This window comes from Mobula birostris, chromosome 5 (assembly GCF_030028105.1).
Source record: "Mobula birostris isolate sMobBir1 chromosome 5, sMobBir1.hap1, whole genome shotgun sequence".
NCBI lineage: Eukaryota > Metazoa > Chordata > Chondrichthyes > Myliobatiformes > Myliobatidae > Mobula > Mobula birostris.
In genome coordinates, this window is record NC_092374.1 from 172,617,645 (window position 1) to 172,644,666 (window position 27,022).

General features: G+C 52.2%; 1 protein-coding gene across 1 annotated transcript in view; it reads right to left on the reverse strand.

Annotated features, from left to right (window-relative positions):
- The window catches only part of LOC140198045 (uncharacterized), a 127,858-nt gene that overhangs the window by 14,686 nt on the left and 86,150 nt on the right, over positions 1-27,022 (reverse strand). The window contains exons 25-44 of the mRNA XM_072258886.1: positions 26,307-26,498; positions 25,228-25,396; positions 24,283-24,375; positions 23,835-23,939; positions 21,522-21,619; positions 20,745-20,895; positions 19,390-19,503; positions 18,715-18,882; positions 17,080-17,169; positions 16,852-17,004; positions 13,892-13,990; positions 12,433-12,522; positions 11,938-12,077; positions 9,656-9,782; positions 9,490-9,570; positions 8,674-8,772; positions 4,480-4,530; positions 2,395-2,580; positions 907-1,040; positions 211-283 (exon numbers count right to left, since the gene is read on the reverse strand). Coding sequence (XP_072114987.1) covers positions 211-283; positions 907-1,040; positions 2,395-2,580; positions 4,480-4,530; positions 8,674-8,772; positions 9,490-9,570; positions 9,656-9,782; positions 11,938-12,077; positions 12,433-12,522; positions 13,892-13,990; positions 16,852-17,004; positions 17,080-17,169; positions 18,715-18,882; positions 19,390-19,503; positions 20,745-20,895; positions 21,522-21,619; positions 23,835-23,939; positions 24,283-24,375; positions 25,228-25,396; positions 26,307-26,498 — 2,413 coding nt within the window. The remainder of the gene's footprint in view (positions 1-210; positions 284-906; positions 1,041-2,394; positions 2,581-4,479; positions 4,531-8,673; positions 8,773-9,489; positions 9,571-9,655; positions 9,783-11,937; positions 12,078-12,432; positions 12,523-13,891; positions 13,991-16,851; positions 17,005-17,079; positions 17,170-18,714; positions 18,883-19,389; positions 19,504-20,744; positions 20,896-21,521; positions 21,620-23,834; positions 23,940-24,282; positions 24,376-25,227; positions 25,397-26,306; positions 26,499-27,022) is intronic.

A 27,022-nucleotide genomic window follows, 5' to 3' on the forward strand; every position in this document is an offset into this window, starting at 1 on the left:
GCAAATGTAACATTTCACTGTACACGTGATAAATAAACTGGAACCTTGAACCTCTGTGGGTGCAAAGACTGCATCTCAGGCCAAGCCTCTGACCGTATACTGGACCTCTGCTTATCACATGGCCCCCTTCCAGCTCATACACAAAACTCCATTCAGTGGCAGCAACAGCCCTTGACAACAGCTAGTTAACTGAGTAGATCAATAACGAACCTGCAAAGCCTGGAGCTCCATGAGGTCCTGGGTCTCCCTTTTGTCCCGTGGCTCCAGGGTATCCAGCGATCCCCTGTGGAAACACCATTCCACACTCACTCACACTGCAGAGACCCCACTTCCATTTCAGCCAGCAGTAATTAATTAGATCAAGAACCTGAGGTCGCTTCCCTTGAACGTCGTTCCAGCGTCTCCTCAGACCCTTCACCAGCATCCTGAGTTATTCAGTGATGGGGAGAAGGAGGGTTGGAAAGGTCAGTGCTCACTGTGGCTAGTAGGTCAGCCAACTGCTGCAGCTGATTAGCAGATGATAAGGGTCTTGCTGCCTTTGATCGGCCAATTGTGTAGCTAGCAGATGATTCACTGACCGGGGGAGTTTTACCCAACTGTTTCTACCCTGCCCAGATCCAAAGGATTGGAGTGCTGTCAGTGTAAAACAAGTTGGACGGGATGATGGATTTGGACAAGGGCTCCTCTGCATCTGATTTATTTCCGTCCCATTACAATTGACAGACTGAGTTCCACAGAGCACGTAGCCCAAGATCCCTCTGGCTTACATTCTGTGCTCCTTCATCCCCTTATCACCAACTCCCCTGTTACCATCCGCTTCTGCTCTTCCCATCCTCCAAAGTCTCCTGGCCTCCCTTGGATCTTGTCTGTACAGGGCATAGATTAAACAGCGTAACATTGACTTACGGGTGGTCCTTGGATCCCTGTCTCTCCCTTTGGCCCCGGAAAACCTTGGAATCCAGGAGACCCCAGCTCTCCTTTGTCTCCTTTGGACCCAGTCAGTCCTGTTGTTCCCGGCAGCCCTTGTAAACCAGGGACGCCTGTAAAAGCAAGGTGTTCGTCACCTCTTTCCATCTGCACAAGCCTCCCCCTCTGGTTGAGATCACCAGCTCCACACAGAGACCATTCTTTACACCTTCTTCACAAGATCCCAGCCAGCTCTTGTGGCACCAATGTTAGTTTCAGGTGTGACCAACTGCAGTCAATAACCGTTAGCCTAGAGGCTCAACAACAGCACATTATGGCGGGCTATGGCGTTCCCAGGACAGGGGTTTATGGTCTGGGAAAGCCATGGAAAGGGAACACGGAGGAAGTAAAAGCATTGGCAAACCCAAGGGGCAGGGCTTACCCTGATGGAAGTGACGAGGAGGGAGTCAGACAGTTGTGGTGGTACCCACACCAGAACCAGCTCTTGGTCTATCATCTCCTTCCCCTTCTGCCCAGACACTGTGGCAGTCCATTCCTTCACCAGTCTCCAGTAGGAAGTGTGTTCCTTCCAGTCTTGGAGGCAGGAATTCAAGGGAAGAGAGGAGGATGTGAGTGAAAGGAATCGAAGGAAGGCCACAGGTGAAGCACAGGTGAAGCCACCCGACACAAGAGGAGTGAAACTCTGGTCTTCAGTTATCTCCCAACCTCACTGTGGGTGAGGCAGTAGTGAGGGAGCATTGTTGTGGGGGGAGCACCCTTTATTTGGAATGAAGATAAAAGACTCCATCATCATCTTTGAGGAAGAGGAGAGATGTTTTGTCTCCAGGATCAGTGCTGACATATGCCACGAGGCAGATAACCTCTCATCTCTCGCGTCCTTTGTGGTTTTGGTTTGAGGAAATTCGGAAGGAAATGTTTGTCACAAGTGTCGAGAAACCATTGAGATTGAATTTGCTGATTGTGGTTTGGATTGTTACTCGGGGCTGTGACCTCCTTGCGTCATGGGAACTTCCTGAACTAGCTGGTGCGGAGAGATTTTTAGAATCCTTATCAAAGACATGGACTTAGCTCATGTCCAGTGGAAATGTCTTTGGCAGGAGGGTGGCTGCCCAGAAGCCATGGAGTGAGGGGAATTGGCAGCAGTGCAGAGGGGAGGGGAGTGGAGTGGTGTGGTGCACTGGGGCGTGCTGCCCAGAAGTGTGTGCGAGCACATCCAGGAGGAACTTCCAAAGGGAACAGGTGGAAGACGGGAAAAGCAGCAGCACTGAGGAGAAAGAGGCGATGGGGCTTGATGAGAAAGTCTCTCAAGCAGATAAAGCAGGCTCGATGGGCTGAATGTCTTCTTTCCCTGCTGTAAGGTTACTTATTTAGGGATACGGCATGGAACAGGTTCCTCCGGCCCACCAACCCACCACGCTGCTGAAATGTCAGCTTCATCTCCCCAGCAACTGCCAGCAGCCTCCTTACCTGGTTGGCCTGGAGTCCCCGGGGTCCCTTTCTCTCCCTTCGGCCCCTCCAGAGCCACGTTCGGTGGGCCAGGGGGTCCCTGGTTACCTGGGAGACCATGGCTGCCCGGATATCCCTTCTCTCCTTTCCTGCCTGGGACTCCTGGTGACCCAGGGAAGCCTGGCAAGCCAATATCACCTTTCACACCTATGGAGACAAGAATGAACAGTCACTGGTGCAGTCCTTACTGGCGGTGGTCCCATCCTAGCCCAGCAGCTGAAAGCCCTGGGAGGGGACAATCCCTGTGGGAAGTAGCTGGAATTCCCTGCAGAAAAGGGAGATGATTGGACAATTCCATTGCAAATGATGCCAGGAGATCAGAGTGCTCTTGGGAACTGGGATTAATTTCAACAATTCATTTGTGTTGGGTAACTATTCTCCATCCAGAGAAATGACCCCATTCTCTTCAGCAAGTATTGCTGAAGCTCAATTTGCTGCCATTTCATGGCAATTTTAAACAGACTCAGCTTAAGGAACTGTTTAATAGAACATAGAATAGTACAGCACAGTACAGGCCCTTTGGCCCACAATGTTGTGCCGTCCCTCAAACCCTGCCTCCCATATATCCCCCACCTTAAATTCCTCCATATACCTGTCTAGTAGTTTCTTAAATTTCACTAATGTATCTGCCTCCACCACTGACTCAGGCAGTACATTCCACACACCAACCACTCTCTGAGTGAAAAACCTTCCTCTAATATCCCCCTTGAACTTCCCACCCCTTACCTTAAAGCCATGTCCTCCTGTATTGAGCAGTGGTGCCCTGGGGAAGAGGCGCTGGCTATCCACTCTATCTATTCCTCTTAATATCTTGTACACCTCTATCATGTCTCCTCTCATCCTCCTTCTCTCCAAAGAGTAAAGCCCGAGCTCCCTTAATCTCTGATCATAATGCGTACTCTCTAAACCAGGCAGCATCCTGGTAAATCTCCTCTGTACCCTTTCCAATGCTTCCACATCCTTCCTGTAGTGAGGCGACCACTATAGGTAGACACTTCTCTGAAGAGACAGCACATGCAAATTGCTGAAGGAACTCATCAAGTCAGGCAGCACCTACAGAGGGGATGAAAGAGTTACGGTTTTGGCCGAGTCCGTTCACCAGGACTGAAGAGACAGATCGGCTGGTTGAGTGGTGTTACAGCAACAACCTTGTGCTCAATGTCGGCAAGACCAGGGAACTGATGGTGGACTTCAGGAAGGGGAAGCCGGGAGAACACGCCCCACTCCTCATCGGGGGGTCAAGGGGTGAGCAGGTTCAGGGTCCCGGGTGCCAACATCTCTGAAGATCTATCCTGGGCCTAACATATTGCAATTACTTTAAAAAAAAAGGGCATGACAACAGCTACATTTCAACAGGAGTTTGAGGAGATTTGGCATTTCACCAAAGATTGCAGCAAATTAATAGAGATGTCCCATGGAGTGAATCCTAACTAGTTGCACCACTCTCTGGTATGGAGGGACCACTGCGATGGATTGGAAAACACGGCAGGGGGCTGAAACTCAGCCGTCTCCATCACAGACACTAGTCTCCCCACCACTGAGGTCCTCTTCAATGGACAAGGCCTCAAGAAGGTGGCATCTATCATTAAAGACTGTCACCAGCCAGGACATGCTTTCTTCTCTTTACCGCTGTCAGGGAGGACACACACTCAACATTTTAGGGACAGCTTTGCCCTTCTGCCATCGGATCTCTTTTTTTTACTTCTTTTGTTAATCTGTTCTTGTGTATTGCACTGTACAGCTGCCACAAAACAACAAATTTAATGACATATGACAATTATAATAATTCTGATTCTAACTCTGACTTCATCTTTCTGCAAGAGCAACATCGGCAGAATGAAGAGAGACCTGTCTGGGGTTCCTGCTCTGACCTCAGCAAATGGTCACCTCACTGATCCACATTGACTTCGACACTCAGCAGGAAAGCAGACAGCATGAAACTCCTGGAGAATGCCAGGGAAATGGAGTGAGAAGTCAGATGCCACCCAGTAAAGGCAGGTGGTACCAGTGCTGAAAGAGGTGAATTATGTAAAACGCTCCACTTACCCTTTGGGCCAGGACGTCCAGGTTGTCCATGCATGTCTCTTCCCGGTAGACCTGGAAATTCACAACAGGCACAGAGTGGAGTGAGACAAAGGCATACGTTACCGTACTGTACTCCATTTTGTCACCCATCGTTCAGTCCCTCCCCACCTACATCCGGGATACATCTCATGCCCTCCACCTCTTCAATAACTTCCAGTTCCCCGGTCCCGACCGCTTCATTTTCACTATGGATGTCCAATCCTTATACACCTCTATTCCCCATCAAGAAGGCCTCAAAGCCCTCCACTACTTTCTGGGTAATAGACCTCACCAGTTTCCCACCACCACTACCCTCCTCTGGTTGGCGGAACTGGTTCTTACACTTAATAACTTCTCTTTTGGCTCTTCCCACTTTCTTCAGACTAAGGGTGTAGCTATGGGAACTCGCATGGGCCCTAGCTATGCCTGCCTCTTCGTTGGTTATGTGGAACAGTCTGTGCTCCAAACCTATTCTGGTACTGCTCCCCAACTTTTCCTTCAGTACATTGACGACTACATTGGTGCTGCTTCCTGCACCCATGCTGAGCTCGTTAATTTCATCGACTTTACTTCAAACTTCCACCCAGCCCTCAAATTCACTTGGTCTATCTCGGACACTTCTCTCCCCTTTCTCGATCTCTCGGTCTCCATCTCTGGAGACAGACTGTCCACTGACATCTTTTACAAGCCCACTGACTCATAACTACCTCGACTATACCTCTTCCCACCCCACCACATGCAAAAATGCCATTCCCTTTCCCAGTTCCTCCGTCTCTGCCGCATCTGCTCCCAGGTTGAGGCTTTCTGTTCCAGGACATCTCAAATGTCCTCTTTCTTTACGGATCGTGGTTTCCCTTCTACCATCATCAATGATGCCCTGACCCGCATCTCCTCCATTTCCCACACTTCAGCCCTCACCCCATCCTCCCACAACCACAACAGGGACAGAGTTCCCCTTGTCCTCACCTACCACCCCACCAGCCTCCGGACACAGCACATTATCCTCCGCAACTTCCGCCACCTTCAACAGAACCCCACCACTAAACACATCTTTCCCTCTCCACCCCTCTCCGCCTTCCGCAGGGATCAGTCCCTCCGCGACACCCTGATCCACATGTCCCTCCCCACGGATCTCCCACCTGGCACTTATCCCTGTAAGTGTAAGTGCTACACCTGTCCCTACATCTCCTCTCTTGCCACCATTCAGGGCCCCAAACAGTCCTTCCAGGTGAGGCAACACTTCACTTGTGAGTCTGTTGGGGTCATCTATTGCATCCGGTGCTCCCGGTGCGGCCTCCTCTACATCGGTGAAACCCGACGCAGATTGGGGGACCGCTTTGTCGAGCACCTCCGCTCCGTCTGCCACAACAGGCAGGATCTCCCGGTAGCCACTTCAACTCTGCTTCCCATTCCCATTCAGATATGTCCATACATGGCCTCCTCTACTGCCATGATGAGGCTAAGCTCAGATTGGAGGAGCAACACCTCATATACCGTCTAGGTAGTCTCCAGCCCCTTGGTATGATCATAGAATTCTCCAACTTCCGGTAATTCCCTCCCCCTCCCTTCCCCTATCCCAGTTTCACTCTGCCCCCTCCCCCAGCTGCCTATCACCTCCCTCATGGTTCCACCTCCTTCTACTACCCATTGTGTTTTCCCCTATTCCTTCTTCACCTTTCCTGCCTATCACCTCCCTGCTTTCCCTTCCCCACCCCTTTATCTTTCCCCTTACTGGTTTTTCACCTGGAACCTACCAGCCTTCTCCTTCCTGCCCTCCCCCCACCTTCTTTATAGGACCTCTGCCCCTTCCCTCTACAGTCCTGACGAAGGGTTCCGGCCCGAAATGTCGACTCATCGTTTCCACGGATGCTGCCCGACCTGCTGAGTTCCTCCAGTGTGTTGTGAGTGTTACAGTACTGTAAGAAGCCAGCGGTGACTGATTACGGCCGGGTGTTTGTACTGCGACGATGATCAGCCATCATTATTAATAGTCCATTGTCTGGATTGTAAGAGCCAGGCACAAGGTTTCAGCACACAGGCCTGTTGTGGCTTTTGGGAGCTGGGATAAAGGAGCTGACCTGGGAGGTGGAAATAGGAATTCTCCAAACTTGAGACTGTTTTCTTCCTAAGATAACCCATTAATTTCACAGGAATTCATCTAACTGAAAGAAGGCTGGTCCATCTGCTTGTACTTGACTTGTGTACGCACCCTCTCCAGGACTTTCTTTCTCATGTGAGCAGCAGGTCTTAACTTAAATATAGATGAATCAACCCGTCCTCCCTCCCTGTCCAACCTGGGAACCTTTCACCCCCTTGCTTATCAAAACGCCCACCCTCCTCCATTGTAAAGTTGGTCATTAACCCTGCTTCCACAGCCCTCGGAAGGAAGAGGGTTCCAAAGACATAACTTTGAAACAAAAAAAAAAATGCCCATCTCATCTTAAATTGGTAACCATAAGTTTTAAACCATGACCCCTTGTTCCAGATTCTCACACAAGTGGAAACACCATTTCCCACAGCCATTGTGCTATCACCCCCCACAGGCTTCTACGTTTCTACAAGGTCCCTTCTCAGTTTTCTAATGTGCAGATACGTGCCTGGTCGCTCGACACTTTCCTCTGTTGCAGGAATTAGTCCAATGTTTCCAGCATTTTTCTGTTTTTGTTTCAGATTTCCAGCATCAGTAATATTTTGATTTCTGTTGTATTGATAAGGTCTTTCTGAACTGCTTCCAAAGCATTAACATGCTTCCTTAGATACAGAGACCAACAGTGTACCCTCCGTCCTAGATGTGGCCTCACCCATACGTGGTGTAAAGATGGGTCACACGAATGGAAACTGGAGTGTAATGATTCATTATTATAATGAACCACGTCCCTCCCCACTGACGTGTCCAGTTCCTCTCACGACAAGCTTCCCCAGTTGCAGCATCTTTTTTTGCACATTGTGCACACTAAGACATAGGTGCCTCTGCAACCTTTCATTCTTCAAGTAATGCACTTTTGAGTGGGTGTTTCTTCATCGGCTCAGTTAATTATGATGTTTCCTATGGTGGCAGAGTCTAAGACCAGAGGACACGGCCTCAGAATAGAGGGGCGTCCTTTTAGAATGGAGATGAGGAGGAATTTCTTTAGCCAGAGAGTGGTGAATCTGTGAAATGCTTTGCCACAGGCAGCTGTGGAGGCCAAGTCTTCAAATTTATTTAAGGCAGAGGTTGATAGATCCCTGATTGATCAGGACACGAAGGGGTATAGGGAGCAGACAGGAGACTGAGGCTGAGAGGAAAATTGGATCAACCATGATAAAATGTCAGAGTAGACTCAATGGGCCACATGGCCTAATTCTGCTCCTATATTTTATGGTCTTAGGTCTAGGATAGCCTTAGAAAGTCCCTAGGCCCAGCACAGTGCCTGGCATGTACCATGAGAAACAACTTGGGTCAGTGGTGGAGGCCTCTCCCTACCAGATTGAAAGTCTACAAAAAAAATTTTCAAGGATGTTGCCGAGACTTGAGAACCTGGGTTACAGGGAGAGTTTGAGCAGGCTTGGGCTTCATTTCCTGGAGTGGAGGAGAATGGGGTTGGGGGGGAGGGTAGATTTGATAGAGACATGTAAAATTCTGAAGGTATAATTAGGGTAATTGCAAGCAGGCCTTTTCCATTGAGGTTGAATGAGACAAAAACTGGAGATCATGGGTTAAGGGTGAAGGGTGAAAGGTGAAAAGTTTAAGAGAAACATGAGGGGGTGCTTTTTCACTCAGATGGAGGTGAGAGTGTGGAACAAATTGCCAGTGGAAGTGGTGGATGTGGGTTTAATTGAAGAGAATTTTGGATAGGTACATGGATGGGAGGGTTATGGTCCAGGTTCAGGTCAATGGGACTGGGCAGAGTGGACTAGATATGTCAAAGAGCCTGTTTCTGTGCTCTGGTGCTCTATGCCTCTATGACCAGGATCTCCAGTGGGCAGCTTACAGAACTGGTGGGATGGGGAGGAGGATGTGGCATCAGAGGCCTCACCTCTTGTTAAGATCCAGACAACCAGGAAGCCCTGGCCACAGCAGGACCACCTGGCAAACCTTTGTGACTGCCCGTCTGATTCATTGTTCAGCTTTAATAATGCAAAGCAGCCCGATCACAAACAGAGCACACACCCACACCCTACACCGTGCTCTCCTACCTGGATTGCCTTTCTCCCCAATGACACCGGGTATTCCATCGAGGCCTCGTGAGCCTTTGTCTCCAGGAAGCCCAGAGATTCCCGGAGTCCCCGTGGGACCTGCAGCAAAACATGGGATGAATGAGAGGGAACTGGCGACACGGCAAGATAGTCCTTGTAGATCCCAACATTGCATCCTTCTTTCTTCCGGAATTATCCATCCACACTGGGGAAGATCACCCCTGTAGTAATTCCTTGTGGGGTACTCTGTATTGACCACTATGGTAACTATCTGTGTGCATATTGTTCCAGAGGAGAATGGGTGGTCATGAACCAATTCTCATTCCCAGGCCCTGGATTGTGCAGGAGAAGTTCTCCTGAAGGAATGGAGATCGGGGTACTTACACACCTGACTGGGGTCAACTGAGTAACAAGTGGGGTCAGGTGATCTGATTCCTGATCAGTTCCCAGGCAGGTACACCTGGGACCATTTGTCCTGAGACAAGGTATGAGGGTCACCTCTCCCCATCTTTCTAAGGCTGTTTTGTTTCAGAGAGATTACTTGAGGGACAATAGGAAGCCATTTCACTCACAGACCAGTTCTAACATTCATCCTAACAATGGTCTAACTCCACTTTGGTGCAGAGTGGACCAAGGTCGGAGAGTGGAATAGAAACCATGCCAACAGCCAGAGCTCGGGGAGGAGAGTGAACCAGGGTCAGGGTGGAAGAATAGGCATGGACGAGATGGCCAGAGTGGCCTACTTCGGAGCTGTGTGTAATTCAGCACAGATGGGAGGAAGGTTCTGGTAGAATGGCTGGCGATATGGTGACCTACCTGGTAGTCCTGGGCTTCCGGCGAAGCCTGGTTCACCCATGGGTCCAACGTCACCTTTGGTGCCGGGTGGTCCTGGATTACCTGGGGAGTGATGGCACTCAGTCAGGACCCGTCTCTATCCAGAGCCACATACCTGTCACTTCACCCAACCGTGCCATTAGCTCACCTGGGATTCCTGGCACTCCTGGACTCCCCTTTGGACCTGTCGGCCCCAGTGTACCCGGCAACCCCGGAAAACCGGGATTGCCTATTGGTCCGGGGTCACCTGGAAAACCCGGCAAACCTGGATCTCCCTGCACACACAACAGAATCCGGTCAATGGCATCCACATTAATGTTGGAGATCATGGAGCGCAGTGGAGGTGGGTGGTGAGGAGATGGTGGAGGAAATTGATGAGGGTATTGCAGGGAAGAGAGGGGAGTCAGAGGGAGATCGAGGGGTTTGGGGGAAAGTTAGAGAGGATTGGTGAGGGGGGTGCAGAGGTTATTGAGGGGGGTGGAGGGTTGAGAGTCAGAGGTTGAGGGGTTTTGTAAGGAGCAGTTGATGAGACACCATAGGACATAGGAGCAGTATTAGGCCATTCAACATATTGTGTCTGCTTTACCGTTTGATCGTGCCTGATTTATTACTCCTTTCAATCCCATTCTTTTGCTTTCTTCCCATAATCTTTGACACTCTTACTAACAAGAATTTACCAACCCCTGACTAAATATACCCAATGACTTGGACTCCACAGCCATCTGTGGCAATGATTTCCACAGATTTATCACCCTCTGGCTAAAGAAATTCCTCTCATTTTTGTTCTAAAGGAACACCCTTCTATTCTGAGGCTGTGCCCTCTGGTCCTAGACTGCCCCACGATTGCAAACACCCTCTCCACGTCCACTCTATCAAGGCCCTTCAATATTAGGTAGGTTTCAGTGAGATCTCCCCTCATTCTTCTGAACTCCAATGGGTGCAGGTCCAGTGACATCAAACACTCCTAATACAGTATATTAAGCCTTTCATTTCCAGGATAATTCTTGTAAACTTCCTCTGGGCCCTCTCCAATGCCAGCACATCATTTCCTAAGTATGGATCCCAAAACTGCTCACAATACTCCATGTGTGGTCTGACCAATCCCTTATGAAGCCTCAACATTACATCCACGCTTGAATATTCTGGTCCTCAGGAAATGAAGGCTAACATTGCATTTGCCTTCCTTAATACTGACTACTGGGTGGTGAGGTAGATGTACATCTCTACCAAAGAAGGTGTAGGGTGCTCCTTCTTGCCGCTAGCCTGCAGATCACCCTTGGGCAGAGTGTAGCACCTGCTTAGCCTCCCAGTCAGGGTCACTTGAAGCCATGTGTGGGGGCGGATGGTGGATGGTCGTATGAGCAGCTGGTGCACGTCACAGTTCCTGATTATGCAACCTCTGGCGCCCCAGGCAGACAATCTCTGAAGAGTATTGATAATGGCTGGGGTCACTGCCTTGTAAAGACACTGCCCAGAAGAAGGCACTGGCAAACCGCTTCTGCAGAAATATTTGCCAAGAATAATCTTGGTCATGTAGACCATGGTCGCCCATGTCATCCAGAAGAGGCCCATGATGATGATGATGATGACTACCGACTCAGCCTGCGAGTTATCCTGTAGGGAATCCTGCACAAGGACTCCCAAGTACCTTTGCACCTCAGATTTCTGTATTTGCTGTCCGTATAGAAAATAGTCTATGGCTTCATTCCTTCTACCAAGTGCATGATCATACAGTATTCCATCTGTCACCTCCCATTCTCCTATCTGTCTAAGTCCTTCTGCAGTCTCGCTGCTTGCTCAGCACTACCAGCCCCTTATCTGTGTTTGTGAGGATAGTGGTTAGAGGTGGGGTGGTAGGTTGGTGAGGGGTTTGGAGGGGAGGGTGGAGGTTGGAAGGTCAAGCTGGGTTGGAGTTAGGGGCAGAAGAATGGTGAGGTGCTCCATTCTGACAGTGGGGATTCTCTACCACAGTGGAGTTCTGGAGTTGGCACTGAGGTTAGATTTGCCCAATGTTAACCTGGGTACAGCAGACAGTGCCAGTGTGCAGTGCTGGTTGGTTCCAGTGGAGTCAATTGAAACCAGTCAGAGGTGACTGGACAGGACCCCAGGCCATTCAGATTCCAGCCTACTGCCACCCCGTGGAATGCCCACTTGGGGCTGTGTTCACTGCCTGGCACCCTAACATGGAGCAGTACTCACTCCCATGTCCTCCACCAGACGATTTGCTGTGTAATTAGCCCCTTCCACTCTGGGGAAGAGGCTAATGATGACGGCCTTGTGGGTAGAGTTTCCTCTCCCTCGTCGGGGACTTGGGGGGGGCAAAGGGTTGGGAGAGGTTCAACGGCCATTGCTCCCCTGGGCTCACGCCTACGTCGGCCACTCTCCCTCGCAACCATCTGATGGCTCTCTTACGCCACCTGCCATACTCACCTTCTGACCCTGCTCACCCGGGATCCCGTACCCCGGCGGGCCGGAGTCTCCCTTGACACCTTTCTGACCAGTCCTCCCACTGAATCCAGGCATTCCTCGTTGTCCTGGGGAGCCTGGCTGGCCGGGAGGGCCAGAGGCACCTGGGAAGGGAAAGCCAGCGCGTCAAGATCTCGGCGTCCAAACACACCGAAGCCCGGGAGCTCTGCTCCCCTCCTCGCACGGTCCCCATCTCAAAGTCTCCCCAACCTGCGCAGAGACTGGATGGTAGACACGGTGGTACTGGGAGAGCATCATACTGGGGAGGGGTTATATCGAGGGAGGGTCACGTTGTGGGAGGAGCAGTACTGAGGGAGGGTCACATTGTGGGAGGGACAATAACCAGAGGGACGGTGATGAGGGAAGGTCACACCGAGGAGGGAGCATTCCACAGTCGATACACAATGACCGGAGACCCAGAGGGAACCTCAGGCTGTGGATGTCAATGCACATACTTACCTGGAAAGCCCATCTCTCCGATCTGTCCTTTCTCTCCGGGGATACCTGTGCTTCCTGGTTTTCCTGGGACTCCAGGATCACCCGCTGGCCCTGTCCCAGAGAGATTCTAGTCACTTTCGGCTCGACAGTATTTTATTCCTTTCACTCCCCCAGGACCGCCTCTGCATTGCATCCCCAGCCAGGACCTGCAGATGGGGGCTGGGTAACTGATGTCTGTGTCCTCAGGGACAGAGACACATACACTGCCTATCTCTCCCCACCCCTCCTCCCCCCCTCCCACCGCAGTCACCCCTCTACCCACCAGGGCATCCTGAAGTGAATAGCCATGGGAAACAGTCCAGCTCGCTCTCCTCCTGTTCCCTCTATTTGCCTCCTCTCCCTTTCCTTCCACCACTCCCCCACCCCCAAGATCTGCCCCTGAGTTCTCATTCCTTTATGCAGAATCCTCAGTGTTATCACTCAGGTGAGTCCACTACACCCTTGGAATCAGACCGGAGTTTGCTAATGCTGGGACCAGGCCTGAATGCACAGCTTCAGGTTGGAGAATGCAGCTGGTAGTGCAGTGGGGCAGGGGTGGCACATGTGCCCAAGGTGGCACCCACAAAAAACTTTGATGGCATGCAGCATGCGGTGCCATCTGTCAGATTTTTAAACCCCACCCACAATAAAAAAAAGGCACATAATGATTACCTTTGCTACAGAATGAAGCAGCAAATGTTTTTAAATAGTCCAAAAACAGTGATATGTTTTCGCAGGAAATATCTCACGCTGACTTGGCATCAGCTAGGCAGGTCTGAGAATATGTGGTTGGATGATATGTTTTGAAATCCTCGCAGACCTGGTGTACATATCAGCTCGACAGCTGGATAGTAAACAATCAGGCCAATTGGCACTGGCTCTGCTCTGCTTCTATTTTATTCTTCTGTCATTTGTGAGGGAACACTGGATTTTCAGTGATAGATATGTTAAATACAAGAATGTAGTTTAGTGCTCTATCAATATTCATGTGGCCTTGTTTTCAGTGGTGAACTTGGTCGTTGAGTTACAGGAGTAGACTTACTGATGAAACTAGTGCTAAATGTCCAGCTCTCAAACAACCAAATACAAACCAGATATGACATATTCACCATCATTATTGCAGCAACATACGTGTCAGGGAGAGTAAAGTTTTTTTAAATAATCTTCCTTTCCTTGATTTTTTTAATAAATATGCATCAAAGCCTATAATTTTACATTCACCTTTCTTAAGTTATATATGAAATACAATAACAAAACTATTTAGAGATGATGTTATTTTTCCATTGTCTTTTTAAAAGATTAATATTAATAGTTCTTGAACAGGTTTCTTAAAATGCTCCATTTAATTCAATATGTCTCTGTTATATTCCTATTAATAGTAAAACAATGAATGCCAACACGAATCCTGCCCAGCCACCCCAGTGTTCCCGCAGATCCTTACCTGGCTGTCCTGGTAATCCTGGGTCCCCATCTTTCCCTGCCAGTCCGGGATCACCAGGAATACCTGGGTGCCCCTTGGATCCTGGAGAGCCGGTCTTCCCTGGAGATAGGACGGACACGGGTTAAGCAGCGGGGGGAATGCAGTTTTCTGTATGAATGGGTTCCATCACAGCCCAGGTCTCTGGTTACTAAGGTCAGGAACTGAGGCCAGTATGCCTACAGGGACAATGGACACTCTGATGCGGAGCCAGTATGGGCTCTCAGGGCTGAATGGCCTCCGTGAGTGCTGTCCCTTGGGGTTCCGTGTGATGCACCTCCCATCTGTGCCCGAGGTCCTGGACTCAAATCCAACCATGGACAAGCTAAAGGGAAGGTCACACTGCGGGAGGGGTGGTACTGAGGGAGGGTCACACTGTGGGAAGGTGGTTCTGAAGGAGGGTCACACTGTGGGAGGTGTGGTACAGGGAGGGTCACACTGTGGGAGGGGTGGTACTGAGGGAGGGTCACTCTGTGGGAGGGTGGTACTGAGGGAGGGTCACACTGTGGGAAGGGTGGTACTGAGAGCGGTTCACACTATGGGAGGGGTGGTACTGACGGATGGTCACACTGTGGGAAGGTGGTACTGAGGGAGGGTCACACTGTGGGAAGGGTGGTACTGAGAGCGGTTCACACTATGGGAGGGGTGGTACTGAGGGAGGGTCACACTGTGGGAAGGGTGGTACTGAGAGCGGTTCACACTATGGGAGGGGTGGTACTGAGGGAGGGTCACACTGAGGGGTGGTACAGAGGGAGGGTCACACTGTGGAGGGTGGTACTGAGGGAGGGTCACACTGTGGGGGGTGGTAATGAGGGAGGCTCACACTGTGAGGGGTGGTACTGAGGGAGGGTCACACTGTGGGGGGTGGTACTGAGGGAGGGTCACACTGTGGGAGGGGTGGTACTAAGGGAGGGTCACACTGTGGGAGAGTGGTACTGAGGGAGGGTCACTCGGTGGGAGGGGCGGTACCAAGGGAGGGTCACACTGTGGGAGGGGTGGTACTGAGGGAGGGTCACTCTGTGAGGGGTGGTACTGAGGGAGTGTCACACTGTGGGGACGGTGGTACCTAGGGAGGGTCACTCGGTGGGAGGGGCGGTACCGAGGGAGTGTCACACTGTGGGAAGGGTTGTACTGAGGGAGGGCCACTCTGTGGGAGGGGGGATACTGAGGGAGTGTCACACTGTGGGAGGGTGGTACCGAGGGAGGTTCACACTGTGGGAGGGGTGGTACTGAGGGAGGGTCACACTGTGGGAGGGGTGGTACTGAGGGAGTGTCACACTGTGGGAGGGGTGGTACTGAGGGAGGGTCACCGTGGGAGGGTGGTACCGAGGGAGGGTCACACTGTGGGAGGAGTGGTACTGAGGGAGGGTCACACTGTGGGAGGAGTGGTACTGAGGGAGGGTCACACTGTGGGAGGGGTGGTACTGAGGGAGGGTCACACTGTGGGGGGTTGGTACTGAGGGAGGGTCACACTGTGGGAGGGGTGGTACTGAGGGAGGGTCACACTGTGGGGGGTTGGTACTGAGGGAGGGTCACACTGTGGGAGGGGTGGTACTGGGGAGGGTCACTCTGTAGGAGGGGTGGTACTGAGGGAGGGTCACTCTGTGGGAGGGGTGGTACTGAGGGAGGGTCACACTGTGGGAGGGGTGGTGCTGAGGGAGGGTCACACTGTGGGAGGGGTGGTACTGAGGGAGGGTCACACTGTGGGAGGGGTGGTGCTGAGGGAGGGTCAGACTGTGGGAGGGGTGGTACCGAGGGAGTGTCACACTGTGGGAGGAGTGGTACTGAGGGAGGGTCACACTGTGGGAGGGGTGGTGCTGAGGGAATGTCACACTGTGGGAGGGGTGGTACTGAGGGAGGGTCACACTGTGGGAGGTGGTGCTGAGGGAATGTCACACTGTGGGAGGGGTGGTACTGAGGGAGGGTCACACTGTGGGAGGGGTGGTGCTGAGGGAATGTCACACTGTGGGAGGGGTGGTACTGAGGGAGGGTCACACTGTGGGAGGTGGTGCTGAGGGAATGTCACACTGTGGGAGGGGTGGTACTGAGGGAGGGTCACACTGTGGGAGGGGTGGTGCTGAGGGAATGTCACACTGTGGGAGGGGTGGTGCTGAGGGAGGGTCACACTGTGGGGGGTTGGTACTGAGGGAATGTCACACTGTGGGAGGGGTGGTGCTGAGGGAGGGTCACACTGTGGGAGGGGTGGTGCTGAGGGAATGTCACACTGTGGGAGGGGTGGTACTGTGTAATACGACTGCTCACTGTTCAATACTGATGTCAATCCACATCAAAGTTCTCCTCACTTACCACCCCACTAGCCTCCGCATTCAGTGCATAAATCTCTGAAACCTCTGCCATTCCCAACAGGATCCCACCACTAAGCACATCTTTCCCTTCCCTCAACTTCCTGCTTTCCACAGGGATCGCTCCCTACGCGACTCCCTTGTCCACTCGTCCCTCCCCACTGATCTCCCTCCTGGCACTGATCCTTGCGAGTGGAACAAGTGCTACACCTGCCCCTACACCTCCTCTCCCATAACCACTCAGGGCCCTAAACAGTCCTTCCAGGTGAGGTGAAATTCACCTGTGATTCTGTTGGGGTCATCTACTGAAACCGGTGCTCCCAGTATGGCTTCCTGTGTAGCAGTGGAGACCGGATGTGGATTGGGAGACCGCTTTGCCAAGGACCTATACTCTGCCTGAAAAACGGGATCTCCCCGTGGCCACCCACTTCAATTCTACTTCCCATCCCCATTCCGATATGTCAATCCATGTCCTCTTCCTCTGCTGTGACAAGGCTACACTCTGGAGGAGCAACACCTTGTATTCCCTCTGGATAATGTGCAAGTATACTCATGCATGTCTGTGTAATGGACACCTGTGTGCAGGCACTGCCTCCGCCCCTGTAGTGATTCATCCTTTACCTGGTTCCCCAGTGTCTCCCTTCTGTCCCTTCATCAACGCCATCGTGCTATTGTCCAGCACACCGGGCCGTCCCTCCACGCCGCTTTCCCCCTTTGTCCCCTTCTCTCCAGTGTTGCCTGGAGCACCGGGGAATCCCGGTAACCCTGGGTCACCTGCGGAGGAAGAAAGCATCAGTATGTGCGGTCACCACGGTCGCTAACACGCCCGCGGATAGGGTAATCACTGACCTTTGCCGCCGGGCAGTCCCGCAATCCCTGGATTTCCGGGAAAACCTGGACCCCCAGGGGCACCCATCACTCCAATCTCTCCTTTTGGACCTGTGGTTGGTGGAGGAATTCAGAAAATAGCAATGAATAATCAGGAGGATGACGTTCTGAGATCAACAATGAGGAGAGAAATATAGTTTATTATTGAAGTTCCATCTCGGTGCAACTATAGAACAAGGGGTTCTGATGCCATCTGGAGGACAGCTCAGACTATCAATCAATGTTGGAATCCCCGAGAGAGGGTCCGAGGTGACGGTGGATGATATGGGTAGAAATTGATCCTTCCTACCCCTTTCTAGGTTCTTCAGAGAGTCAGACTCCCAAGCCTCCAGCACTCTGGGACCCCCCTCCCGCCAAGCCGAGGGTGCTCGAGCCCTGAGGAGATTCCCAAAAGGACCAGCTTGGTGAAAGTGTGAGAGAGTTACTGTGAAATGGGGTAGTGGTGGGGAACACCCACCAGCTGGTCAACTTGGAGGGCTACCTCATGAAAATGTCAATGGATGAGGGTCCAGGACTAAAGACCCCTGGGAGGGTCTGGGTGCTGCGGGGTTCTCAGACCCTTGCAGGAAGTGTGAAAGATCAACGGTAGTCAGGCAAGGCTGGAAAACTTGGCCCTGTTCTTGGATATTACTACATGAGAAGGTGGGAGGAGGTTTACTGCAGCAGTCCCAGGGAGGTTCCGTGGAGAAACCAGATTTACGTGGAAATGGGCAGGAAGTTGGAATATCATGTTCATTTCTGATTGCCTCCTTGTAGGAAAGGTGTAGAAGCTTTGGAGACCATGCAGGGACTTACCAGGATACTGCCTGCACTAGAGAGCATGTCTTTTTAGAATAGGTTCATTAATTTAGGTCTTTTCTCTTTGGAGTGATAAGCCCAGGGTAGAAATGGGTAATACAAGGGGGCATCGTTTTAAGGTGATTGGAGAAAAGCTTAGAGGGGATATCAGAGGAAAGGTCTTCACATGCAGAGTGGTAAGTGCATACCAGGGGTAGTGGTAGAGGCAGATACATTTGGGGCATTTAAGAAACTCTTAGATAGGCACGTGGTTGGTAGAACAATGGAGGGTTATGTAGGATGAAAGGGTTAGATTGATCTAAGAGTACGTTAAAAAGTCAGCCGAAGGACTGTACTGTGTTGAAATGCTCTTTGGTCTGTGTTTTATGTTCTATGTCTCTCCTTGGATCTATGAGACTCCACTCCTTGGAGGTGAAGGGGAAATTTAATGGAGGCATTTGGAGTTGGAAAGGATTTTGATGTAGTACAGGGAGAAATTGTCTCCGGGGCCAGGAAGCTAGGGGACCAAATGACATGGAATAAAGAGTATCGGAGAGAGGGGGGGAGTGTTTTCACGCAGTGAGTTGTGGCAATCTGGAGTATGCTGGAGTTGGATGCAACGAGAACTTTCAGGAGGGACTTTGGGAGAAATGGGAAAGGAGAAAAGTGGGGAAGAAGCAGGGAGAGGGTCTGGTTAGGGATTCACAGAGCCTCCAGGACTCCCGTCCTTTTCTGAGCTTCCGTAGTTTTGGACTTGATTTGGGATCGGTTTGCATTCCAAGTTGGGAGGGAGAGGAAGTTCTGCAAGCTGTCACTCACCTTGAAGTCCAGGAGGTCCATCTCTTCCTGGTAGTCCAGTCTCACCTGGGTTTCCAGGAGGTCCAGGGAGACCCTTTGGCCCCCTCAGCCCCTGCTCTCCCTGTGGACCTGGGATGTCCAAGCCTGGGAAACCAGGGTCTCCTTTGAGTCCAGGGGGTCCCGTGTATCCTACGGGAATAGAAATCACCATGGTTACGTCACTGGTTAACCTCCCCACAGTTCTGTATTTATGTGGTCCTCCAGCTCACCCCTCTTTCACAATCTGTCTCCCCGTCCTCTCCAGGTCTGGACTTGGCTCCCTCCAAATCTTCTGCTGTTTCTTCCTCTCCCCACCCCCTCCCTCACCTCTCTTGCGCTGGTAGCTCAGTGGGCTGTATTCCAGCAAGTTCGCACCACTTCCTGCCCACTCCAGCGACCAGAACTCAGAAATCTGACGTTCCTGCTGGAGGTAACTGAGGTTTGAGCTCTGGTAGATGTCAAGGACTTGCCTCCCTGCTGAGGAGGGGCAGGCGAGCACCCTCAATCTCCCTGCCCACCTCCCCGAAGTAGCTTGTTGCCCCTTAGCGATCCATCTCATTGGCGTCACGTTGCTGTGTACAGTTCCTGCCCTGCTTCAGCCCGTGGTAGGTGGTACGCGCCGTGCTGGTGTGATCGACATTGCCGGCTAGGACCTACCTATCAGGCCTGGTGGCCCCTGAAGTCCTGGTTTGCCGGGTATGCCTGGTGCTCCGACCCCCGAAGGTCCAGGAGGTCCGGGGGGACCCTGGGAACCTCGCAGACCCGTGTTGCCTGAAAGAAGGAAGAGGACATGAAATCTTCAGTTTCCAGAGCCCGATCGTCCGATGCCAAAAGTCACGGCCAGTAACGCTGTAGAGGCCCCCACACCTCACGGTCACCATTCATAGGTATGTTTACGTCTGTATATACTTACTGGCCTGATATTCGTTTTCTTGCAGGCATTCACAAGAAAATAAAGAAATACAATAGGACAGATGAAAAACTATACATAACAAAGCCTGACAAGCTGTGGACAGATAAATATCACCAAGAACATGAATTGTAAAGTCTGTATGTTTAAAATCGGTTCAGTGAAGTTACCTATGTCTGATAGTTGTAGGAAAATGACTGTTCCTGAACCTGGTGGTGTGGTTCCTAAAGCTCCTGTGCCTCCTGCCCAGTGGTAATAGCAAGAAGCGATACAGCCTGGACCTTGGGGCTCCTCGATGATGGATGCTGCCGTCTCGTGGCAATGCCCTTTGTAACTGTGTTTGTGATAGAGAGGGCTTTGCCTGTGATGGACTTGAACTCAGATGGGACAGTCACATAGACACGGTGGCTACAGCCATGGGCACGGGGGCGTTGGAGGGGCTAGATGCAGAGCTGGGGATTCTCCGGAGACTGGTGCACCTCCTGACACCCCCCAGCAGCTCTGACAGGATGATACCATCAGCTTGACGAGCACCCCAGCCACCCTGACACACTGCTCCCTCCGGAGTACCATACCCGCGAGCCTCAGTACGGCGACCTGTGGCAGTGAGCAGAGCCGGTGGAGAGAGCTGGGCACAGACGAGGCCAACCGATCACACACAAGAGAAAATCTGCAGGTGCTGGAAATCCAAAGCAACACACACAAAATGCTGGAAGAACTCAGCAGGCCAGGCAGCATCTATGGAAAAGAGTACCGTCGACGTTTCAGGCCGAAACATTGACTGTGCTCTTTTCCATAGATGCTGCCTGGCCTGCTGAGTTCCTCCAGCATTTTGTGTGTGTGGCAAGCCCAACCTATCCTGGGCGACAGTCGACCAAGCCACGTCCTAATTGTACTGAAAGGTGCTGGCCTGTGAATGGGGGGGGGGGCGTGGAGAAAGAGAAGGATGCCGTGGGGAGGGTTGGGTGCCGTGTGGAGAGAGGGGTGGAGGTGTGAGGAGAGCCAGTGTCAGGAGGGTGGGGAGAGGTGCTGGTAGATGCCTAGAGAAGGGGCTTGCTCATTCCCATAGGCGCTGCGCTCCCCATCCCAGACCTTCACTCACCTTTACTGCCGGGGAAACCCGGAGATCCCGGCTGTCCCGATCTGCCCGGGATCCCAGGGAAGCCTGCATCCCCTTTAAGTCCTGGAACGCCATCCAACCCCGGGTTGCCCGGGAACCCCGGCGGGCCCGGAAGCCCCACTCCCGGAATACCCTGGATCCAGGGAAAGAGAGGGTTAGCTGCTGGCTGAGAATGGGGGTCGGGGAGGGAGAGAGGGAGGGAAGGAAGAGAAGAGAGGGAGCGGATGGGGGAGATGTGGTATGAGGTAGAAGGGAGGGGGGAGTGGAATCTAGAGAAAGGCATAGGAAGAAGGGTAATCAAGGGTGGAGGGAGTGGGCAGCAAAAGTGGGCAGGAGGGAGGGGGAGGGAGATGGAAGGAGTGGGAGTGAATGGGTGGAGAGGTAGGAGGTGGAGATGAGGGACAGGAGCGAGGGAAGGGAGAGGGGAGGAGAAGGGAAGGGGGGAAGGAGATGGGTGTGTCCTCTACACCTGTTCCCCCCCCCCAAGCATTTTCACAGAACCCCTCTGTAGTCCCCACCGTGCTGTCAAGCAGCGTGGCCCAGATCACAGGAATACCCTGCTCCTCTCTCTTCAGGAGCTTCTGGCCATCCCATCCCTCCATGTCCTCTGGGCACCCCCCCCCACCCCCGCTGGGACCTTCAGTGTTTGCTGAACTGCCCCATTAACCTTCAGCGCTGCCACCCCAGTATAGACAGTGCCCTCCGCTCTGCAGACAGGGGATACCACCGAGCCTAGGGCAAGCAAGCTTCCCCACTGACCTTCTCCCCCGGGAGTCCAGGTGGGCCAAGCTGACCGTCCACTCCCGGTGGTCCGGTGAAACCAGGAGGACCTGGTTCTCCAGGAAGTCCGTCCACACCTGGGGAAGTGAAGGAAGAGGGATTATCCTGGGCATCATAGACCAGTGAGTCTTACACCACACCGCTGGAGAGGGTTCTTACAGTCAGGATTTATGAGCATTTGGAACAGCATAATCTAGTTAGGGATAGTCAGCGTGGCTTTGTGAAGGGCAGATTGTGCCACAGGAAACTGATTAACTTTTTTGAGGAAGTGACAGTTTGATGAAGATAGAGCAGTGGACGTGGATTTTAGTAAAGATGTTTCACAAGGCTCACCAGGGTGGGTTCATTCAGGAAGTCAAGAGGACAGGGTTCAGGGAGACTTGGCTGTGTGGCTTGTGCACAGAAGGCAGAGGGTGGTAGGAGATGGAATTTATTCTGCCTGGGGCTCGGCGACCAGCGTTGTTCTGGCACCTCTGCTCTTTGTGAAGTTGAAGAATGACTTAGATGAGGAAGTGGAAGGGCGGGTTAGAGAAAACTTGAAGATTGGTGGTGTTGTGGTAGTGTAAATGGTTGTTATAGTTTGTGATGGGACGTTGATAGGGTGCAGAGCTGGCCTGAGAACTGGCAGATGGAGCTCAATCCAGAGAAGTGTGAACCAGAGGTCGAACTTGAAGGCAGAGTACAAGGTAGGATTCTTAGCAGTGTTGGGCAACAGAGAGATCCTGTGGTCCTGTCCATAGATCCCACAAATTTTCCGGGCGTATTGATAGGGTTGTTAAGAAGGTCTCCATTAGTCAGGGGATTTGAGTTTAAGAGTTTAATGTTGCAGCTCTGTAAAGCTCTAGGCACCACAGTAATGTAGCGGTTAGCATGATGCTGTCATGGTAACGTAGCGGTTGGCGTGACAGCGTCGCGGTAGTATAGCGGTCAGCGTGATGCCATCACAGTAACGTAGTGGTCAGCGTGATGCTGTCAGTGACATAGCAGTCAGCGTGATGATGTCAGTAACGTAGCGGTCAGCGTGATAATGTCAGTAATGTAGTGGTTAGTGTGATGCTATTACAGCTTGGGGCATTGGAGCACAGAGTTTAATTCCAATATCATCTGTACATCCTCCCAGTGGAATGCGTGGGTTTTCCCTGAGTGCTCCGGTTACTTCCCACCATCCAAAGATGTATCGGTGGGTTAAGTGGTCATTGTATATTGTCCTGTGATTAGGTTAGGGTTAAATCAGGGCTAGGCATCATGGCTCGAAGCGCTGGACAGGCTTACTTCATACTGTAGCTCAATAAATAAATAAATGAATGTGCTGGACAGTTTATAGTTACCAAAGGGACTACGTGCTAATGATATGCACTGTACCATTACAGTGCAGTGTGCAACATTACAGTAGAGGATGTACCATTACAGTGCAGTGTGCGACATTACAGTACAGGATGTACCATTACAGTACGGTGTGCGGCATTACAGTACATGGTGTACCATTACGTTGCAGTGTGTGACATTACAGTACATGGTGTATCATTACAGTGCGGTGTGTGACATTACAGTACAGGGTGTGCCATTACAGTGCAGTGTGTGACATTACAGTACAGGGTGTACCATTACAGTGTGGTGTGTGACACTACAGTACAGGGTGTACCATTATGTTGCGGTGTGTGACATTACAGTACATGGTGTATCATTACAGTGTGGTGTGTGACATTACAGTACAGGGTGTGCCATTACAGTGCGGTGTGTGACACTACAGTACAGGGTGTACCATTACATTGCAGTGTGTGACATTACAGTACAGGGTGTACCATTACAGTGTGGTGTGTGACACTACAGTACATGGTGTACCACTACATTGCGGTGTGTGACATTACAGTACAGGGTGTACCATTACAGTGAGGTGTGTAACATAACGTGTCATGTGTAGAGGGTGTTACAGTGCGGTGTGTATTGTTGTAGTAGATGGTGTTACAGTGTGGTGTGTACTGCTCTAGTAGAGGGTGTTATAGTGTGGTGTTGTTGTTACAGTGCAGTATGAACCATTGCAGTATGGTGTGTGTCCTTACAGTCAGTGTGAACCATTACAGTGTGGTGTGTGTCATTACAGTAAGTGTGAACCATTACAGTGTGGTGTGTGTCATTACAGTAAGTGTGAACCATTACAGTGTGGTCTGTATCATTACAGTAAGTGTGAACCATTACAGTGTGGTCTGTGTCATTACAGTAAGTATGAACCATTACAGTGTGGTGTGTGTCATTACAGTGCAGTGTGAACTGGTAACAATGGAACAACATTACCTTTAGGCCCGGTGGGGCCTGGAAATCCTATCCCCGGTGGACCTGGATCCCCTTTGGGTCCAATGGCTCCCTGCGAACCTGGGAAACCCGGAATACCTGGATCACCTGTTGGGAGAGTCAGCAACACTGTTACACACCCTCATACACAAAGTGTCTCACAAACTTTCACTCACGCTGTCACATACCCCACTCACACACACACTCACACACACACACACTGCCTCACACACGCAGTGCCTCATACGTTCACAGAGTCTCACAGTGACACACATCCTCACACACACACATACAATACCACACTCACACACCCTCACTCAGTGACACACAGCCTCACACATCTCGTGTGACACATCCTCTCTGGGAGGATGACAGGTAACCGGGACACTTTCTGCATGTTACTCGATGACGGGCCTGTGGGGGTGGGGAGGGGCGGGTGTCGCTGATGTACCTCTCCTCCCTGGCTGGCCCCTTTCTCCTTGTGGGCCTGGAAATCCTGGTGGTCCTGGCAAACCAATGGATTTTCCCGGTTCACCTTTCTGACCTGTTGCAAGGAAGGTTGAAACAATGAGCGTCCGTCCATCTGTGAACACGTGCCCCGCCTCACCTCCCTGTGCCCAGGTACCGAGCCCTGTTGTCCTGGGTTATGGTAAGAATCAGGACTCTTCCAACCAGAAAGGTTCACACCCCACCCCCCCCACCATGTCAAACAGGCTGTTACAACACCCACCCCTCAGCAACACCACGACTCTCTCACGATACACGTGTCACTGGCCCTGGCCCACACAGATACGCCGCTGGACGGCGCTGGGAGTTTAGAATTTATACCTCGTTTTCAGTCCCTTGGGAGCTCACCTCCCCCCACCTCAGCCCCCTGAGATCTCTGCCCTCCAGTCCCCCCAGGGCACAATGACCCAGACTGCTGAACCTCCCCCTCGAACCTCTCCTCCTCCTCTAAACCTCTGATCAGATGTAGAGGTTAGGTCTGGGAAGGGAGGGAGGGAATTCAATCCGTTGCTGCGGCTGGGAAAATCTGTTCCAAATGTCCATGGAGGCAGATTCTGGATTCCGGACTGCTCGTTCCTGGGAGTGAATGAATCAGGGCATGGGGGATCGGAGGGATTGGGGCGGGGGGGGGTGTGGAGTCAGGAGGGAGGGGCGATGGAGCGTCCCACCCTGACCCAGCACGTTGTCCCTTTCCTGTCCTCTCACACACTGGGTGGCTAGTGGTGGAGGCCCCAATCCCCCTGGTGCGCACCCGCCCCCTGCTCCACACCCCACGTGATGTCACTGCAGTGACTGTGACCGGCCGGCGAAGGGAAGTCAAGGGGCTGGGGGGTTTGGGGTACACACCGACTGAGGGGGGCATCGGCAGGGGTGGGATTCATGGACTTACCTCTGACCCCAGGCAGGCCTGGCTGTCCTGGGAAGCCCGGGATGCCCTTTCCCCCCGGGTGTCCCGGTGGCCCGATGCCGGGGGTGCCTGGTGGTCCCTGGTCTCCTGGTAGTCCGTGAGGTCCTGGAGGCCCCGGAAGCCCCTGCTCTCCTTTGAAGCCGATCGTTGCCTGAGCGCGGGAGAGGCCATTAGCAGCTGGAGATCTGTTGGCCGTAGATGTTGACCCCACCCCCCAGTGCCGGCTGGACACAGCACCCCTGCCCTACGGCCTGCCTGCGGAGGAGGGGTGCCAGGTCACTCACCCCATTATCGGATATACCATCACTGCCTCCGTGCAGCCCTCACTGGGTGACTGCTTGGACAACCCCAGAGAAAGCTCTCCCACTGGACCCGGGAACCTACTTTCCCCACAGCCCCAAGAGGAGAATCTGTCACCAGTATCCGGCGGTGGTGCACCTGGGGCTTCTTAGGAGGGTGGGGAATCATGGAAGATAAGTGGATTCACCAGTAGCTGATTTACAAGGAGGTGGGAAGGATTCACAGTGGAGAGGTGTGGAGATTTACGGTGGGTGGAGGCGGATTCATAGGATGTGTGTGAATTCATGGGGTGGTGGTGATGATTTATGAGGGTGGGGGGTGGAGATGCACAGGGGAGTGTGATTTACTGGGAGAGGGGGAACGCACCCACCTCTCTGCAGATTACCAGCGATGGTGCCAAGTTCCACGACAGTCTGAGTATTGGGGGAGTCAGGAAGGGGGATGGGGAATCGGGAAGGGAGGTGGGGGAACCAAGAAGAGGGGTGGAGAATCAGGAGGGGGATGGGGAATCAAGAAGGTGGGTTGGGGAATTAGGAAGGGAATGGAAAATCAGGAATGGGGTTGGTGGAATCAGGCAGGCGAGGTGGGAATCAGGAAGGGGTATTGGGGGAATCAGGAAGGGGGATGGGGAAGATTTGGGAGGGAAGGACAGGGTGGGGAGATGTCTCAGTGTGTCGCCATGGGACTGGGACTGAGATTAGCCCCACAACGTCTCCACCCCAGCCCATCCCTACCCACACCCCGCCATTCCCGTCACTCACTGGCTCTCCTTTGAGTCCGGGCAGGCCGGGGACTCCATCCTTCCCGGGAATTCCATTTGCACCAGGAATGCCAGGATTTCCCGGAAAACCCCTCTCCCCCCGGTCTCCCTTCAGACCGGGCAGAGCGAGGATGTCACCAGGGTCACCCTTGGCTCCGGGAACTCCCATTGGCCCTGGAACGCCGGCAGAACCCTATGGAAACGAGGATTTCTGTCAGTTACTGACACAGGAACAGTACAGTAACCCCACACACACACACTCTCTCTCTCTCTCTCTCTCTCTCTCTCTCTCAGAGTGAGTTTTTTTGGGTAGATGATTCATTTACATTTACATAGAAAATAGGTGCAGGAGTAGGCCATTCGGCCCTTCGAGCCTGCACCGCCATTTATTATGATCATGGCTGATCATCCAACTCAGAACCCCACCCCAGCCTTCCCTCCATACCCCCTGACCCCCTTAGCCACAAGGGCCATATCTAACTCCCTCTTAAATATAGCCAATGAACTGGCCTCAACTGTTTCCTGTGGCAGAGAATTCCACAGATTCACCACTCTCTGTGTGAAGAAGTTTTTCCTAATCTCGGTCCTAAAAGGCTTCCCCTCTATCCTCAAACTGTGGCCCCTCGTTCTGGACTTTCCCAACATCAGGAACAATCTTCCTGCATCTAGCCTGTCCAATCCCTTTAGGATCTTATACGTTTCAATCAGATCCCCCCT